General features: G+C 51.1%; 1 protein-coding gene and 1 pseudogene across 4 annotated transcripts in view; both read right to left on the bottom strand.

The window, feature by feature from the left end:
• Positions 1 to 19,160, bottom strand: part of LOC309552161 — a 517,672-nt pseudogene that overhangs the window by 202,172 nt on the left and 296,340 nt on the right. The window lies entirely within an intron of this gene.
• EPHB4 (EPH receptor B4) overlaps positions 1 to 19,160 on the bottom strand; it is an 80,209-nt gene that overhangs the window by 5,637 nt on the left and 55,412 nt on the right. For 2 of the 3 annotated variants that reach the window (XM_082256221.1, XM_082256223.1), the window contains exons 2-14: positions 17,048 to 17,118; positions 12,443 to 13,127; positions 8,842 to 8,997; positions 8,361 to 8,690; positions 8,144 to 8,280; positions 5,798 to 5,960; positions 5,542 to 5,644; positions 5,302 to 5,366; positions 4,896 to 5,009; positions 3,484 to 3,731; positions 1,960 to 2,175; positions 633 to 782; positions 352 to 545 (exon numbers count right to left, since the gene is read on the bottom strand). In XM_082256221.1, coding sequence (XP_082112347.1) covers positions 352 to 545; positions 633 to 782; positions 1,960 to 2,175; positions 3,484 to 3,731; positions 4,896 to 5,009; positions 5,302 to 5,366; positions 5,542 to 5,644; positions 5,798 to 5,960; positions 8,144 to 8,280; positions 8,361 to 8,690; positions 8,842 to 8,997; positions 12,443 to 13,127; positions 17,048 to 17,118 — 2,632 coding nt within the window. The remainder of the gene's footprint in view (positions 1 to 351; positions 546 to 632; positions 783 to 1,959; positions 2,176 to 3,483; positions 3,732 to 4,895; positions 5,010 to 5,301; positions 5,367 to 5,541; positions 5,645 to 5,797; positions 5,961 to 8,143; positions 8,281 to 8,360; positions 8,691 to 8,841; positions 8,998 to 12,442; positions 13,128 to 17,047; positions 17,119 to 19,160) is intronic. The other variant, XM_082256222.1, reaches the window with a different exon arrangement.

The following is a 19,160-nucleotide window of genomic DNA, read 5'->3' as shown; positions in this document are numbered from 1 at the left end:
TTCCTAGGCATCACAAAGCTCCTGATGTTTACCTAAAATCTATTTGAGGCCTGCATCCATCCTTCACCACCACCAATTTTTTGGGGTATGGAAACCATGTTTTGTCATTCTTGCCATAGACAACAGGTCTTTAAAGGGGACCCGTCACACATATATAACAATGCTCGCGATAATATTTCAAAGAATGCAGCCTATCAATTCACCAGAAACCAGTGATTAGGATAAGCATGACTCATTTTTAGTGGACCAAGTCAAGAACAAGGCCGTCTCTGTCACGTATGGATAACAGGTTCTCTTGTCTGTCATGGTTAAACCTTTGACTTAACCCTCGGCATCCAGGCACCCACTTACCCTGGCTGTTCCCTGGTGGTGATTTTCAGACTGGCGGGGTTGCGAATGAGCTTGTCGAGGGCGCTGACGATTTCCGAGAAGCGGGGGCGGGTGGCCCTCTCCCTTTGCCAGCAGTCCAGCATGAGTTGATGCAGTGCAGAGGGGCAGTCGGGTGGCGCGGGGAGCCGGTAGTCCTGCTCTATGGCATTGATCACCTAGAGAGACAGACACATGAATAATTTGTAGGAACCCTACATGTGGTGACCTTATGAGGAGAACATGAGCAGTAGAGGAGAACTCACGTCTTGGTTTGACATGTCCCAGTATGGCCGCTCTCCGAAGGACATGACCTCCCACATGACGATGCCGTAGCCCCAGACGTCGCTGGCAGAGGTAAACTTGCGGAAGGCGATGGCTTCTGGCGCCGTCCAGCGAATCGGTATTTTGCCACCCTGAGAAGAGACAGATGCAGATTGCTTAATGAAGCTTCAGTGCTTTGTACTCCTTTCTTTCTAAAGATAATGGGTCCTCATACAGTCCACCTGACAGGGCCCCACCCACAGGCTGACCCTTGCCAGGTTCAGGCCCCCCCTACTGTCCCCGACAAAGAAACAAGGTGATGCAAACTATCTGCACTAAGTAATTTCAGCTACGGGTGGAGTTTGGTGTGCTGAGTCATGGACTTTCTATTATATCTTAATCTTGAGGACTCCAAAGGCAAGGTGCCCTTGTTGTAGTTTCTGGTTCTGTTCCTGTTCACCAGGAAGTTTTGAGCGTTCTCACCTTTGTAGTGTTGTATTCCTTTTACATTCTTTACGATATAAAATAAGTAAATAAAAATCGATTAGGGATAGTAGGAACCCCTCATTAGTCGAACAGCAGGTGTAAAGACCCAGGAACTCAGCACAGGGATGGTGGGAAACCCTCATAATGGGCACAGCAGGTGTACAGACCCAGGAACACAGCACAGGGATGGTGGGAACCCCTCATGATGGGCACAGCAGGTGCAAAGCCCCAGAAACTCAGCACAGGGATGGTGGAACCCCTCACAATGGGCATAGCAGGTGCAAAGCCCCAGAAACTCAGCACAGGGATGGTGGGAACCCCTCACAATGGGCATAGCAGGTGCAAAGCCCCAGAATCTCAGCACAGGGATGGTGGGAACCCCTCATGATGGGCATAGCAGGTGCAAAGCCCCAGAAACCCAGCACAGGAATGGTGGGCGCCCCTCATAATGGGCACAGCAGGTGTACAGAACCAGGAACTCCCCAGTAGAGTCCCAGAGAAACAAAAGAGACTGTCAAAGGAGTCAACGCTCTAGTATCCACCAAAACAAGGGTCTTGGATGCAGGGCCCGGACAAGGGGTGGGCAGGAGGGGGCAGCTGTCCTGGGTGCAATGGTTTATTGTAGGGATAGGGGCGCCCTGTGCCAGATGCTTCTGTTGCAAGGCTGACAGGAGTAGTGACAGCGACATCATTGCTAACCCTAAAGGAAGGTGGCACGCAGTTTGGCATCTTTGCCCAGGGCACTGCTTGGATGGAAGCGATATCCTATATCGTTGTCTAATCGTGGTCTCCTCCTTTTGGTTGTAATTCCCCAAACCCTTCAAAAGCTACTACGGTACCTACCAGACAGGATGTATATGTTGGGTCGGTGGATCCTTCCTGAAGGAACCTGGACAAGCCAAAATCGGACACTTTGCACACCAAGTTGCTGTTCACCAGAATGTTCCGTGCTGCCAGGTCCCGGTGGACATAATTCATCTCTGCTAGGTAACGCATGCCAGAAGCAATCCCACGCAACATCCCGACCAATTGGATAGGCGTGAACTGTCCATCATTCGCCTGTCAGGGACAAGACAGTGAACACACAATTGAAACATATACAATATAGTAGAGGCAAATATTGGTAGAGAACATCCAGCTTGACCCAATTCATTTATCAGCAGAAGATTTAATTCTCAAAACGAAATATTCATGTGTTATACACTGGGCCTCCACCATCACACAATCATCCATGACACCTTCCACCATTACCCCTACCTCCGTCATCACATCTTTCACCATCGCATCTTCATTCATCACCCTTTCCACCATCTTCCAACATCACATCACCCCGTTCTTCCGGACCCCTTTCACTATCATCACACAATTGTCCACCGCCCCTTCCTCCATCACACATTTGTCCATCACATTTCCCCACCAACACCACATACTATATCATTCCATTCAGCATCACCACATTCTCCAGCACCCCTTTCAGCATCACCACATTCTCATCACACCTTTCTCCATGACCACTTTTACCATTACCACTTCTAACATTAACTACCTACCATCAACCCTTCCTCCATTATACCATTATCCATCATCATTTTCAACATCGACCAACCACCATTACTCCTCCTTCCAACATACCGTTGTCCATCACCACTTCTAACATCAGCCACCTACCATTATCCATCATCACTTTCAATATTGACCACCTACCATGACCACTCCCTCCATCACACCATTATCCATCGCCACTTCCAACCTCCCACCTTGCTCCATCACCCAATTATCCATCACCACAATTATCCACCACCACTTTCCACATCGACGACCTACCATCATCTCTTTCTCCAGCATACCATTATCCATCACTACTTCCAAAATCACATCTTCCTCCATCACACCATTATCCATCACCACTTCCAGCATCGACCACCTACCATCACCCCTCCCTCCATCAAACCATTATCCATTACCACTTCCAGCATCGACCACCTACCATCACCCCTCCCTCCATCATACCATTATCCATCACCACTACCAACATCGACCACCCACCCTCACCCATCCCTCCATTATACCGTTATCCATCACCACTTCCAATATCGACCACCTACCATCACCCCTCCCTCCATCATACCATTATCCATCACCACTACCAACATCGACCACCCACCCTCACCCATCCCTCCATTATACCGTTATCCATCACCACTTCCAATATCGACCACCTACCATCACCCCTCCCTCCATCATACCATTATCCATCACCACTTCCAATATCGACTACTTACCATCACCCCTCCCTCCATCCAACAGTCTTGCCAAAACACAAATTCCAAAAATATTTAGCAGCTCTGGCTGTGGAAGTTTACATACCCTAAGGAAGGAGTCCAGGGCACCATTCTCCATGTACTCAGTGATAATCATGACAGGGCAGTTGTTGGTTATGACCCCCTCAAGGTGGATGATATTAGGATGGTGAAACTGCCCCATGATGCTGGCTTCGCTCAGGAACTCCCGCCGCTGACGTTCTGTGTAACCACCCTTTAGGGTTTTAATAGCCACGTAGTTTTCCTTTTTCCCGGGAACTTTCAGGCGGCCGCGACACACTTCCCCAAACTCACCTGCCAAAGAGGATAGGTTATTAGAAGTACAGAAAGCCTGGCTATTACCAGATAACCAACAAACACCCAAAAATGATGAACTTTTATTGTTTAGATATTTAAGTTGTTTAGATATTTAGGTCTTAGTGGTGGTAGGAGTGATATGAAGGAACCTAACTAAAATGCTCCCCCTATATCTCTACATCTTCAAGGTTTTCTTCACATCCACCATAATACATCATAATTCAAGGGACAACCTCTACTATTCCCATCTCTGGTGATCACCAACTCCAATGACCTAGAATGTGTATTCTGCAAACACCATATACTGTAGATCTATGGCCTCAATATTTCACATCTTCTACCATCTCCTACATATTCACCAACCCAACTATCCATTTGGCTATGTACACTTTCTTTTTAACCTTTGGTGACCTAAGTGTGCCTAATTTAACCTCTCAACAACAAACAAAAAACATAATTCAAGGCACAACCCCAACTCTCCCCATCTTTGGAACTCACCAACTCTGATGACCTAGAATGTGAATTCTGTACACACCATATGGATCCATGGCCCTGCTCCTTCCTTCATTGACTAATCTCATACACAACCTTCTCTTTGGGCAATTACACTTCTATTTTAACCTTTGATGACCTAATTAAGCCCAGTTTAATCCCCGACCAAAAACATCCACCATAACTCAAGAAACAATCTCCACCATCCCCAATCCTTGGTACTCACCAGCTCGGATGACCTAGAATGTGTCTTCTTTACATCTAATAGATTCATGGTCCAGCTCCTTCACATGTTCACTCAATTCCTACATATTCTCCACCACAACATTCTCTTTTGGATATTTACACTTCCCACTTACCCTATAATGACCTAACTCTGCTCGATTTAATTGATCAACAAACAATATCCATCATAATCAAAGGAAGAACCTCTACCATCCCCACCTTTGGAACTCACCAGCTCCGATGATCTAGAATGTGTCTTCTATACACTACATATAGATTCATGGCCCTGACCCTTCCTAAGTTTACATCTCCTACACAACCTTCTCATTTTACACTTCCTTTTTAACCTTTGATTACCTAATTGTGCCCAGTTTAATCCCCCACCAAAAAAACATCCACCATAACTCAAGAAAACCTCCACCATCACCAATCTTTGGTCCTCACCAGCTCCGATGACCTCCTCAATTTTCACGAAGGAGGCGTCAATCTCCTTGGCGAATTCCCTCACGGCCTCGTTGGGGTCTTCGTAGGTAAAGGGGTCAATGTACAACTTCGTGCCTGAAACAGATTTAACCGTAAATAAGCCGTGCAAATAAAAAAAAACAAGTGGGGTGACTTTACCACCCAGGAGGTATACATAAGACCTGTTGAGTCATATATTTAGTTGGACTGAAAGACTTTGTACAGTTTGTCTCTCATCTGTATCTTTAAAGGAAAACATAAGCTGCTTAAGTATGTAATTTTCTTTCAATTTTGGGTTTAAAAAAGACTTTCCAAGACAACTAGATAAGGACACTGAAGGAATACGTAAGTGAATCTTTCAATATATTAGTTGTTCCTTCAAACTTACTGTGTCCAATGAGATACTGGCCCGGTTTGTCGCAGTATTCCGGCTCTTTGTGGCTTCCATGTTTCCTGTGTGCACAGAGATGGAAAAAAATTGAAATTAATTATCTATGGGAATGAAAAAATGGTTGTATCTGCATGAGCTTATCAGAAAGTGGGTGAGGTGGCTTCACCCTTGAGGTCTGCACCCCAATTTCCTCACACTTAGGTGACAATGTGAGGGCTGCTTTTCGGGGGCACTTACCTTACACACACTACCGCAATGATAATAACAACGATCACCAGGATTGCCCCCACACCGGCCGTCCCAGCAATCAGTTCCACCTGAGGTTGGGCTTTCGCTGGGTCTAGAAAAAAATACAATGTGTCAACCATAAAGGTACAAGGCAGATAGGTTTAAGTATACAGTATAGGAATATTGAAGCTAGACAGATCTATAGCTTGCACTAGGGAACAATAATGCTATTTGGGGTGTACACTGTCCCTTCCTCCGTACTCACCCTGGGAAAGTGTCTGAAAGAGTGCATCTCCGCTAAAAGCCCCGTACCCGGCTTCCGTTCTTGCCCGCACTTGTACCACATATACCGTCCCTGTGCGGAGTCCTACCAGGCGTGCCTCGCTGCCAGGGGTCTTCAGAAACATGGTGATCGGCTTTTCCTGATCCTGAGGGAAAGAGAAGAGAATTAATAATGCTACCAAAGACAGGTCCTCTTAAGGAAAGACGGGTCGTCCGCTTAAGGAAAGACGGGTCGTCCGCTTAAGGAAAGACGGGTCGTCCGCTTAAGGAAAGACGGGTCGTCCGCTTAAGGAAAGACGGGTCGTCCGCTTAAGGAAAGACGGGTCGTCCGCTTAAGGAAAGACGGGTCGTCCGCTTAAGGAAAGACGGGTCGTCCGCTTAAGGAAAGACGGGTCGTCCGCTTAAGGAAAGACGGGTCGTCCTCTTAAGGAAAGACGGGTCGTCCTCTTAAGGAAAGACGGGTCGTCCTCTTAAGGAAAGACGGGTCGTCCTCTTAAGGAAAGACGGGTCGTCCTCTTAAGGAAAGACGGGTCGTCCTCTTAAGGAAAGACGGGTCGTCCTCTTAAGGAAAGACGGGTCGTCCTCTTAAGGAAAGAGGGGTCATCCTCTTAAGGAAAGACGGGTCGTCCGCTTAAGGAAAGACTGGTCGTCCGCTTAAGGAAAGACGGGTCGTCCTAAGGAAAGACGGGTCGTCCTAAGGAAAGACGGGTCGTCCTAAAGAAAGAGGTGTCATCCCAGAGACAGAGCCACCCAAAGGAAAGACAAGTCACCCAAAAGGAAAAGACAAGTCACCCTAAGGAAAAGACAAGTCACTCTAAGGAAAAGACAAGTCACCCTAAGGAAAAGACAAGTCACTCTAAGGAAAAGACAAGTCACCCTAAGGAAAAGACAAGTCACCCTAAGGAAAAGACAAGTCACCCTAAGGAAAATACAAGTCACCCTAAGGAAAAGACAAGTCGCCCTAAGGAAAAGACAAGTCACCCTAAGGAAAAGACAAGTCACCCTACGGATAGACGGTAATCCTAAGAGAAGATGGGTCATCCTTAGAAAAGACAGGTCATCCTAAGGAAAGACCGGGCACCCTAAGGAAAGACAGATAAACCTGAGAAAAGACAGATGCTTTTGAGGTCATTTTATGAAAAGAGAAAGAGACAGGTCCTCCTAAGAAGAGAATGGTCCTCCTAAGAAGAGACTGCTCCTCCTAAGAAGAGACTGCTCCTCCTAAGAGACTGGTCTTCCTAAGAAAACGCAGGTTTTCCTGAGAAAAGACGGGTAATCCTAAGGAAGGGAGGATAGGCCATCCTAAGAAATTACAGGCCATTCTAAGAAAATACAGGTCATGTTGAGAAAAGACAGATCCTCTTGAGGTCATCTTAAGAAAAGAGGAAGAGACAGGTCCTCTGAAGAGGAGACAGGTCCACCTAAGAAGAGGCAGGTCCTCCTAAGACGAGACGGGTCATCCTCAAAAAAGACAGATCCTCTTAAGGTCATCTTAAGAAAAGAGAGGCCCTCCTAAGAAAAGACCAGTCCTCCCAAGAAGAGACTGGTCCTCCTAAGAAAACGCAGGTTTTCCTGAGAAAAGACAGGTCATCCAAAGAAAAGAAGGGTAATCCTAAGAAAAGACAAGTAATCCTAAGAAAGGACAGGTCATCCTAAGAAAACAAAGGCCATTCTAAGAAAATACAGGTCATCTTGAGAAAAGACAGATCCTCTTGAGGTCATCTTAAGAAAATATAAAGAGACAAGTCCACCTAAGAAGAGGCAGGTCCTCCTAAGAAGAGACAGGTCTTCCTGAGAAGAGACGGGTAATCCTAAGAAAAGACAGATCCTCTTGAGGTCATCTTAAGAAAAGAGAGGCCCTCTTAAGGAAAGACAGGTCCTCCCTGAGAACAGATAGGCCTTTGTGAGAAAAGATAGGTCACTTATGCTAAAACATGTCCTTTTGAGAAAAGACAAGTCCTCTAAATAAGAGACAGGTCCTCCTAAGAAGAGACAGGTCCTCCTAAGAAGAGACAGGTCCTCCTAAGAAGAGACAGGTCCTCCTAAGAAGAGACAGGTCCTCCTAAGAAGAGACAGGTCCTCCTAAGAAGAGACAGGTCCTCCTAAGAAGAGACAGGTCCTCCTAAGAAGAGACAGGTCCTCCTAAGAAGAGACAGGTCCTCCTAAGAAGAGACATAGCTTCATGAGAAAAGACAACTAAGGTTTCCAGCAGTTTTGCTTAAAAAGAAGGCAAAAAGTCCTCTGCATTGGTGGCAACTGTGTAAGGCCACTTACCCCCCTAATCTTAAAGAGAATCTAAACCCAAATATAGAACTGTAGCATACCGTACCTTCTCGAAGTACTTGACTTCATAATCCAGAATGTTCCCCCTATTTGGTGACTGTGGAGGGAGCGGAGGGGTCCATCGTAGAGTCAAGGAGGAATCAGACACAGCAATCTGCTGGATCCCGTTCACAGGGAGGGGTACTGAAAGACAGCAGAAGAAGGGTTAAATCTGTCGCAGTGCTTCCCAAACTGTACAACTCACAGCGTGTCATGTGACTCACGGTCGCGGTCAGTGGTGACGTTCAGCTCCTCCCCTAAGGCTGCCGATCCGCTTCGATCCGATACACCATTCAAAGCCAGGACCCGGAATGTGTAGGTAACTCGGGGGCGGAGCCCGGACACTCGGATCCTGCGTTCTATCAGTTTTTGTGGGCGGGGGAAGAAGGAGAGGCGGGTACAAGGGATGCAGGTGACCCCACTAGCGCACTCTGAGCACTGCACTTCGTAATACAAGTCCAACCGGCCACCAGCATCAAGGGGCTCGCTCCAGTCCAGATCTACAGTAGAGCCGTTCACATGCTGTACAATACTCCGAGGAGCTGAAGGTGGCGCTAAGAGCAGAGAAACAGCATTAAAATTATATAACAATATATCTAATCTATTATTATCTGATTATTATAGTATTAAAATGGGCAACAGTAATTTATGAAGTGCTAGTAGCACTATTAGGATTATCACAATTTAGCAAACAGAGCTACTTACTGGTGCAGGCGGCATTGACGGGGTCCCCAGGGGCCCGGAAATGGCCCGGCTTGCAGTTGCATGCGGTGGCCCCGGGGGTCGTTGACTGACTCTGTGCCGGGCAGGGCTGGCATATTGTCTCTCCAGTCATGGGTTTAAAAGTTCCCGGAGGACAAACTGCGGAGAAAAAAAAAGGGATCAGATTAGATTGTGAGCTCCACAGGCAAGGGGGATAGACAGCACAGGAACTGATGGGTTAATGATCAGCAAGTTAGCAGCTGAGGGCTTATCCCTAATCAGCGGTAGCATGGCATCTAAAATGGAACAGGTTGGCATTTTAATGGTTAATGTAAGCAGGATATATATGTCAGAAGGGGGAGGGGGGGTGTTACAGGCAGTCCCGGGACAAGATCATCCAGTGCGCAGGGTAAAAGATGCCGAATTTTGCCCCCCCCCATTCATTATGTGAAAGCTTATGAGGGGGAGGAGAAAGCACAGTCCGCACTGCCACCCTGCTCTCTCTTCTCCTTGCCGCTTCCAGCACTGAGCTGACAGAAGTAGTGATGCCGCTGTCACTGCTCCTTTCAGCCTTATAGTAGAAGGAATTCCCAGCACCCTCATCCCTACAATGCACAATGCGCCCAGGGCAACCGCCCCTTCTACCCCCCGTGCCCCTATCTCGTCCCTGGGTACAGGAGGCAATAAGCTGCAGTTTGGAAACTATGGAGTTAAAGAGCTGCAGCAGTTAACAAGCATTTTGAGTCAGCCTGGAAACTGAGGGGTTAGGGAGCAAGAGGTATAAGGCAAATGCCAACATTTGTCGGTCTGGTCACTGAAGAGTTAATGAGCTGCAGTTGAGGGTAAACAAGCGGCAGTTAGTCAGTAGAAGGAATTAATGAACAGCAGCTCGGTCCAATATGCCCGGTCTGGTAATTGAGGGGCTAACATGCAGTTAAGTAATTAATGAGTGGCAGATAGGAGTAAGCAGGCAGGAGTACGCGTCAGTCCAGCAGTTGGAGGGTTAAGTGTCATTCAGCCAGGTAAAGGGATTAATGCGCGGAAGGGGAGGGGTAATGAGCCCAGTAATGCGCTGGTCTGGCAGCTGAGGGGTTAATGAGCAGCAGTTGAGGGCAAACAAGCAGCAGTGTGTGTCAGTATAGCAGCTGAGGGGTTAATGAGCTGCATGCAGTTAGTCGGTTAGAAGATTAATGAGCTGCAGGCTGAGTGATAACAGGTCTAGTCTGGGCCAATCTGGCAGTTGAGTGGTTAACGTTCAGCATTTTATCAGTTGGGTAATTAATGAGCAGTAGTTGAGCATAAACAGGCAGCAGATTGTGTCAGTGCAGCAGTGGAGGGGTTAACAGGCTGCCAGCTAGTCAGTTGAGGGATTCATGAGTGGCAGTCGAAAAATAGAAGTCCAGTATGGGCCGGTCTGGCAGTTGAGGGGTTAACCAGCTGCAGTTGACAAACAAGCAGCAGTATGGGCCAGTCTGGCAGTTGAAGGGTTAATGAGCTGCATGCAGTTAGTTAGGAGATAAATGAGCTGCAGGCAGGGGGGTAATGAGTCCAGTATGGGCCGATTTGGCGGTTGAAGGGTTAATAAGCTGCAGGCAGGGGGGTAATGAGTCCAGTATGGGTCGGTCTGGCAGTTGAAGGGTTAATATGCTGCAGGCAGGGGGGTAATGAGTCCAGTATGGGCCGGTTTGGCAGTTGAAGGGTTAATAAGCTGCAGGCAGGGGGGTAATGAGTCCAGTATGGGCCGGTTTGGCAGTTGAAGGGTTAATGAGCTGCAGGCAGAGGGGTAATGAGTCCAGTATGGGCCGGTCTGGCAGTTGAAGGGTTAACGAGCTGCAGGATGAGGCAGTGGAGGGGTTAATGCGGACTCTGTGGTTTAATTTTCCCTTTTCATGTTGCCCATTCTGACTTCCTGGCCCCCGGGGTCTCTGGGCCCCCCTCCCCCCACATACCTGACATTCCAGCTCGCTTTTGTATGTGACACCTCCGAGAGCTGACAGGGGGCTAACCACCTCTCCCCTCCCCCACCCAATGTCACCCAATCCTCCCTCTGCCTCCCCACACTGCATACACTACACAGTGCCCTCCTCTGCTGGACCTACAGGAACACTCCCTCCTGCCATTGGAGCTTGCACTCCAATGCCCCCACCGTTCCTGGCACGGGTCCCTACTTTTCTTGGGCCTGTTTTGCCATCCACTATATTACTGAGATAAAGCAGAAGCACCAAACAAACTGAACCCTGGGGGGGGTGGGGTGACCACAGGAACCCGGCGCTGCAAGGCAAGAGTGCCGTGCCAAGAGGTTCACCACCGCTCTGCCCCCGGGGGAAATGTTCACCGTTTATACAAAAGTCTCCATCTCTTCCCACTGCCAACTATGACCACACTGATTACATGACATCCAACTGCCAACTATGACCACACTGATCACATGACCTCACCAACTATGACCACACTGATCACATGACCTCACCAACTATGACCACGCTGATCACATGACATCCAACTGCCAACTATGACCACACTGATCACATGACCTCACCAACTATGACCACACTGATCACATGACCTCACCAACTATGACCACGCTGATCACATGACATCCAACTGCCAACTATGACCACACTGATCACATGACCTCACCAACTATGACCACACTGATCACATGACCTCACCAACTATGACCACACTGATCACATGACCTCACCAACTATGACCACGCTGATCACATGACATCCAACTGCCAACTATGACCACACTGATCACATGACATCACCAACTATGACCACGCTGATCACATGACATCCAACTGCCAACTATGACCACACTGATCACATGACATCACCAACTATGACCACACTGATCACATGACATCACCAACTATGACCACACTGATCACATGACATCCAACTGCCAACTATGACCACACTGATCGCATGACCTCACCAACTATGACCACACTGATCACATGACATCACCAACTATGACCACACTGATCACATGACATCACCAACTATGACCACACTGATCACATGACATCACCAACTATGACCACACTGATCACATGACATCCCACTGCCAGCTATGACCACACTGATCAAATGACCTCTCTTACTACATTGGCTCTGACTGATCATAGGACATCTCAATGCCACATTTTCAAGGCATCTCATCCCCTTTGGCTCAGAGTGATCACATGATCTCTCACTGTCTACTTTCACTACACTGACACTCTCTGATCACATGACATGCTAATGCTAGCTTTCACTACCTTGGTCATGGCTGATCACATGACATATTCACACTGTAGCTTTTATTACATTGGCTCACATGACCTCATCTCATTGTCAGCTTTTAGTACATTGTTTCTGAGCGATCACATGACCTCATCTCATTGTCAGCTTTTAGTACATTGTTTCTGAGCGATCACATGACCTCATCTCACTGCCAGTTTTGAGTGATCACATGACATGACCACAGTGCCAGCTTTCACTATGTGGCCTCTTCGGACTTCCCCCAAATCTGGGCCTGGACCTCAAGAAAAAAAAAAAACGCTCCCCTCTTTCTCAGTGCAGAAAATATGTATCCGCATCACAAATATTCCTACCTGTGCATTTGGTGCGGCCATCTTTCTCTTCCCTCCCGGCGGTGCAGACACACTCTCCCGCCGCCGGCTTCGCCCACTCGCCGTCCTCTTTGCAGTACATGGTTGGCCGCCTCCCAAGCGACCCCTCTGCTCCTTCCACACAGCTTCCCTCTGCTGATACCACCAAGCCATCCGGGACAGTCTCCGGAAAGGTGGCCAAGGAAGCCACCACGGCAGGGCACAAGCGGTAGTAGACTCGGACAGCCAGAACTGCCATGCATGCCCCCTGATCCTGGAAGGCCAAATAGAATCCGGCCGACTTCAAAGGGCCCAGGCGCAAAGTCTTGACATTGGACCGCATAGAACTTCCACTGCCGCGTCCGCTTGGCCTGGCCAAGGTGTCTGCTGCCACCGTGTCCACCTTGACCCAGGGGTTTTCCATCCAGGGAGGAAAGTGCTCATTGGCCAGGTCAGAGTTGGCCTGGTAGTAGTAGAGATTGAAGGTCTCTTTGCAGGTGCGGCCGGCCCGGGAGATGGAGGCGCACTCAATCATGGTAAATGTTATCTCCACGTAGGCATGGTGGGCCGGGCCGCGCCGGATGTAGTTGGTGCGCAGCCAGTTGTTCTGACCCGCAAGGTGAGCATTGCAGATTTCGTAAGTGCGGACCGGCGTCTGCTCCTCATCCAGGCCCGACGTCTCATCCCACTGGAGAAGAGAAGGAGCCAAAATTAGATGGGACACATTCCAGGGAGAGGAAGAGAGATAAGAGAGTGAAAGAGATAGATGAAAAAAAGAGAGTTAGATAAGAAAGAGAAGGAAGGAAAGATGTATAAGGTGAGAGACAGAGGGAAAGAGAGAGAGAGAGAGAGAGAGAGAGAGAGAGAGAGAGAGAGAGAGAGAGAGAGAGACCCTTTACCCCTAAAAATGTCATAGGAATCATTTGCTTTAGAGATAAGAGGATGATGGAGGGAGAAGGGGGAGCGATGGAGAGAGGAGGGAGAAGGGGGGGGGAGAAGGGGGAGCGATGGAGAGCGGAGGTTGAAGGGGGGAGGGAAAAGGGGGAGCGATGGAGAGTGGAGGGAGAGGGGGGAACGAAGGAGAGAGAAGGGGGAGCGATGGAGGGGGAGCGAAGGAGAGAGAAGGGGGAGCGATGGAGAGAGAGAAGGGGGGCACGATGAAGAAAGGAGGCAAAAGGGGGAGCGATGGAGAGTGAGAAAAGAGAAGGGGGGCGAGAGAGAAAGGAGAAGGGGGGCGGTGGCAGGAGAAGGGGGGGCGGTGGCGGGAGAAGGGGGGGCGATGAGAGAGAGAGAGAGAGAGAGAGAGAGAGAAGAGGGAAGAGGGATCGATGGACGGAGAAGGGGGGAGCGATGGAGAGAGCAGGGGGGGAGCGATGGAGAGAGCAGGGGGGGAGCGATGGAGAGAGCAGGGGGGGAGCGATGGAGAGAGCAGGGGGGGAGCGATGGAGAGAGCAGGGGGGGAGCGATGGAGGGGGAGGGGAGAGCGATGGAGGGGGAAGGGAGGAGCGAAGGAAAGAGAAGGAGGAGCGATGGAGGGAGAAGGGGGGCACAATGAAGAAAGGAGGCAAAAGGGGGAGCAATGGAGAGAGAGAGAAAGGAGAAGGGGGGCGGTGGCAGGAGAAGGTGGGGCGGTGGCGGGAGAAGGGGAGCGATGAGAGAGAGAAGAGGGAGCGAGAGAGAGAGAGAGAGAGAGAGAGAGAGAGAGAGAGAGAAGAGGGAGCGATGGAGAGAGAGAGAGAGAGAAGAGGGAGCGATGGAGAGAGAGAGAGAAGAGGGATCAATGGACGGAGAAGGGGGGAGCGATGGAGAGAGCAGGGGGGAGCAATGGAGAGAGCAATGGGGGGGAGCGATGGAGAGAGCAGGGGGGAGAGCGATGGAGAGAGCAGGGGGGAGAGCGATGGAGAGAGCAGGGGGGAGAGCGATGGAGAGAGCAGGGGGGAGAGAGATGGAGAGAGCAGGGGGGGAGAGAGATGGAGAGAGCAGGGGGGGAGAGAGATGGAGAGAGCAGGGGGGGAGAGAGATGGAGAGAGCAGGGGGAGAGAGATGGAGAGAGCAGGGGGGAGAGAGATGGAGAGAGCAGGGGGGGAGAGAGATGGAGAGAGCAGGGGGGAGCGATGGAGAGAGCAGGGGGGGAGCGATGGAGAGAGCAGGGGGGGAGCGATGGAGAGAGCAGGGGGGAGCGATGGAGGGGGAGGGAAGAGCGATGGAGGGGGAAGGGGGGAGCGAAGGAAAGAGAAGGAGGGAGCGATGGAGGGGAGAAGGGGGGCACAATGAAGAAAGGAGGCAAAAGGGGGAGCGATGGAGAGAGAGAGAGAGAAAGGAGAAGGGGGGAGAGAGAGAAAGGAGAAGGGGGACGAGAGAGAAAGGAGAAGGGGGGCGGTGGCAGGAGAAGGGGGGGCGGTGGCGGGAGAAGGGGGAGCGATGAGAGAGAGAGCGATGGAGAGAGAGAGAAGTGGGAGCGATGGAGAGAGAGAGAGAGAAGAGGGAGCGATGGAGAGAGAGAGAGAAGAGGGATCGATGGACGGAGAAGGGGGAGCGATGGAGAGAGCAGGGGGGGAGCAATGGAGAGAGCAGGGGGGGGGGGGACGATGGGGGGAGCGATGGAGAGAGCAGGGGGGGGTGATGGAGAGAGCAGGGGGGGAGAGAGATGGAGAGAGCAGGGGGGAGAGAGATGGAGAGAGCAGGGGGGAGAGAGATGGAGAGAGCAGGGGGGGGGAGCGATGGAGAGAGCAGGGGGGGGGAGCGATGGAGAGAGCAGGGGGGGGAGCGATGGAGAGAGCAGGGGGGGAGCGATGGAGAGAGCAGGGGGGGGAGCGATGGAGAGAGCAGGGGGAGCGATGGAGAGAGCAGGGGGGGAGGCGATGGAGAGAGCAGGGGGAGAGTGATGGAGGGAGGGGGAGAGCGATGGAGGAGAAGGGGGAGCGATGGAGGGAAGGGGGAGCGATGGCGAGATTGATGAGAGAGAGAAGAGGGAGCGATGGAGGGATCGATGGACAGAGGGGGAGCGATGGAGGAGAAGGGGGGAGCGATGGAGAGAGAAGGGGGGGAGCGATGGAGAGAGAAGGGGGGAGCGATGGAGAGAGAAGGGGGGGAGCGATGGAGAGAGATGGAGAGAGCAGGGGGGGAGAGATGGAGAGAGCAGGGGGGGAGAGATGGAGAGAGCAGGGGGGGAGAGATGGAGAGAGCAGGGGGGAGGATGGAGGGAGAAGGGGGAGCGATGGAGGGAGAAGGGGAGCGATGGAGAGAGAAGGGGGAGCGATGGAGAGAGAAGGGGGAGCGATGGAGAGAGAAGGGGGAGTGAAGGAGAGAGAAGGGGGAGCGAAGGAGAGAGAAGGGGGAGTGAAGGAGAGAGAATGGGGAGCGATAATGAGAGAAGGGGGGCGCGATGAAGAAAGGAGGCAAAAGGGGGAGCGATGGAGAGAGAAAGGGAGAAGGGGGAGCGATGGAGAGAGGAGAAGGGGGGGAGTGATGGAGAGAGAAGGGGGAGCGATGGAGAGAGGAGAAGGGGGAGCGATGGAGAGAGGAGAAGGGGGAGTGATGGAGAGAGGAGAAGGGGGAGTGATGGAGAGAGGAGAAGGGGGAGTGATGGAGAGAGGAGAAGGGGGAGTGATGGGGAGAGGAGAAGGGGAGTGATGGAGAGAGGTTTCTGTGTCTCAGCTGGGGAGATTTCTCCTCACTTCCTATGTGGTCACAGGGCCAGGTAATGAGTGGAAATCCTCCAATTCAGGACAAAGACAGCAGTAACCAATCTGCACCAAAGCTAAAATCCATTTTGGCTAGGTGTTCCCCTTTAGGCCTTTAGGTGTGCCATAACAGAATGTGGTGAGCTTGGTATACCCGCCATTACCAGTGACAGAACCCGCCATATACCGGTGACAGAACCCGCCATATACCGGTGACAGAACCCGCCATATACCGGTGACAGAACCCGCCATATACCGGTAACCGAACCCGCCATATACCGGTGACAGAACCCGCCATATACCGGTGACAGAACCCGCCATATACCGGTGACAGAACCCGCCATATACCGGTGACGGAACCCGCCATATACCGGTGACGGAACCCGCCATATACCGGTGACGGAACCCGCCATATACCGGTGACGGAACCCGCCATATACCGGTGACGGAACCCGCCATATACCGGTGACAGAACCCGCCATATACCGGTGACGGAACCCGCCATATACCGGTGACGGAACCCGCCATATACCGGTGACGGAACCCGCCATATACCGGTGACAGAACCCGCCATATACCGGTGACAGAACCCCCCATATACCGGTGACAGAACCCCCCATATACCGGTGACAGAACCCCCCATATACCGGTGACAGAACCCGCCATATATCGGTGACAGAACCCGCCATACATCGGTGACAGAACCCGCCATACATCGGTGACAGAACCCGCCATACATCGGTGACAGAACCCCCCATATATCGGTGACAGAACCCGCCAAACATCGGTGACAGAACCCCCCATATATCGGTGACAGAACCCCCCATATAATCGGTGACAGAACCCCCCATATACCGGTGACAGAACCCCCCATATAATCGGTGACAGAACCCCCCATATAATCGGTGACAGGAGCCGCCATTACCTGCCCATCCACGTTGGGGAAGGTCGTCCAGCGCAGGTCGGAGGTCTCCAGTTTGGTGTTCATAAGAGTGACTGCGGAGACACAAAGATGGAGCGTCAGTCAGAGCCGAGAATCCCCCCAATTTCTTCCCTCCATTGTACAATATTCAACAATACAACACGTTACAAAGGTGAGCCAGGGAGTCTCCCTCCTCCAGCTGCACAGCCAGCAATCATTCATTTTTTTTCCGGCTGTACAATCCATTCCAACCTTTGCTTGGAACTCCATTATTTCTTCTTCTAGCTCCTCGTATATCAAAGTGCTAATGGCCCCGCCCCTTTATTATCCCCCAAACATTTGTTACTGGAAATGAGTGGTCTGAGTCATGCGGGGAGCGGGGGAGAGCGGGGAGCGGAGATGGATGTAGGCAGTAGCAGAGTCCGGCACTGTCAGCCATGGATCAATGAGGAACATCTGGAGTAAAGCTGATCCCTCTTTACTGGCTGACTTCAAAGCTGGAGATTAATCTGCTTATATTTTGCCTCCCCCCCAATCAACATGATAATGAGATTCATAAATAAAACCTTTCAGGTTTCCATTACATCTTATTTTATTCTTATATTTACACATCACTGGGTCTCTGTGCTTCTCTATGTAATGCAGGCAGATCACAGCTGGTGGGAGGAGCTTTACATGGCTTCCTGAAAACATGCCAGCACCCAGCCTCAGTACTCCTCTCCAGAGCCCTCAGTCCTGATGCAGGCAGTGGGCGGTCTCTTGGGTGGAGTTGTGTGAATATCAAAATGCCTTGATAGGTGGAGGTCAGTCTGGAGGAGTGGGCGTTGCTGGGCCAGTTGATTCCCGGGCCCTAAACTATTTGTCTTCAGATTTCTGGGGCCCAAAACCTTTTTTCTCCAATTCCTGGGGCCCTCACTATTTATTCCAATTCCTGGAGACCTGAACTATCCCCCCCCCCCAATTCCTGGGGCCCTCAACTATTTATTCCAATTCCTGGGGACCTGAACTACCCCCCCCCCCAATTCCTGGGGCCCTCAACTATTTATTCCAATTCCTGGGGACCTGAACTACCCCCCCCCCCAATTCCTGGGGCCCTCAACTATTCCCCCCCCCAATTTCTGGGGCCCTCACCCCCCCCCCAAATTCCTGGGGCCCTCAACTATTTATTCCAACTCCTGGGGACCTGAACTATTCCCCCCCCCCCCCACCAATTCCTGGGGCCCTCAACTATTTATTCCAATTCCTGGGGACCTGAACTACCCCCCCCCCCCAATTCCTGGGGCCCTCAACTATTTATTCCAATTCCTGGGGACCTGAACTACCCCCCCCCCCCAATTCCTGGGGCCCTCAACTATTCCCCCCCCCCAATTTCTGGGGCCCTCACCCCCCCCCCAAATTCCTGGGGCCCTCAACTATTTATTCCAACTCCTGGGGACCTGAACTATTCCCCCCCCCCCCCCACCAATTCCTGGGGCCCTCAACTATTTATTCCAATTCCTGGGGACCTGAACTATCCCCCCCCCCATTCCTGGGGACCTGAACTACCTCCCCCCCCCCCCAATTCCTGGGGCCCTCAACTATTCCCCCCCCCAATTCCTGGGGCCTCACCCCCCCCAAATTCCTGGGGCCCTCAACTATTTATTCCAACTCCTGGGGACCTGAAACTATTCCCCCCCCCCCACCAATTCTGGGGCCCTCAACTATTTATTCCAATTCCTGGGGACCTGAACTATTCCCCCCCCCCCATTCCTGGGGCCCTCAACTATTTATTTCCAATTCCTGGGGACCTGAACTATCCCCCCGCTTCCAAAAAATTCCTGGGGACCTCAACTATTTCTAATTCCTGGGGATCTGAACTATCCCCCCCCCCCCAAATTCCCATACTCGATACGGATGGGGCCCTCAACTATTTATTCCAATTCCTGGGATCTGAACTATCCCCCCCCCCAATTCCTGGGGACCTGAACTATCCCCCCCCCCAATTCCTGGGGCCTCAACTATTTATTCCAATTCCTGGGACCCTAAACTATCCCCCCGCCTCAAAAAATTCCTGGGGCCCTCAACTATTTATTTCAATTCCTGGGGATCTGAACTATCCCCCCCCCCCCCCAATTCC

Source organism: Pelophylax lessonae, assembly GCF_965119305.1.
Source record: "Pelophylax lessonae genome assembly, chromosome: 4".
In the NCBI taxonomy this organism is placed as follows: domain Eukaryota; kingdom Metazoa; phylum Chordata; class Amphibia; order Anura; family Ranidae; genus Pelophylax; species Pelophylax lessonae.
This window is presented reverse-complemented; position numbering and strand designations above follow the sequence as displayed.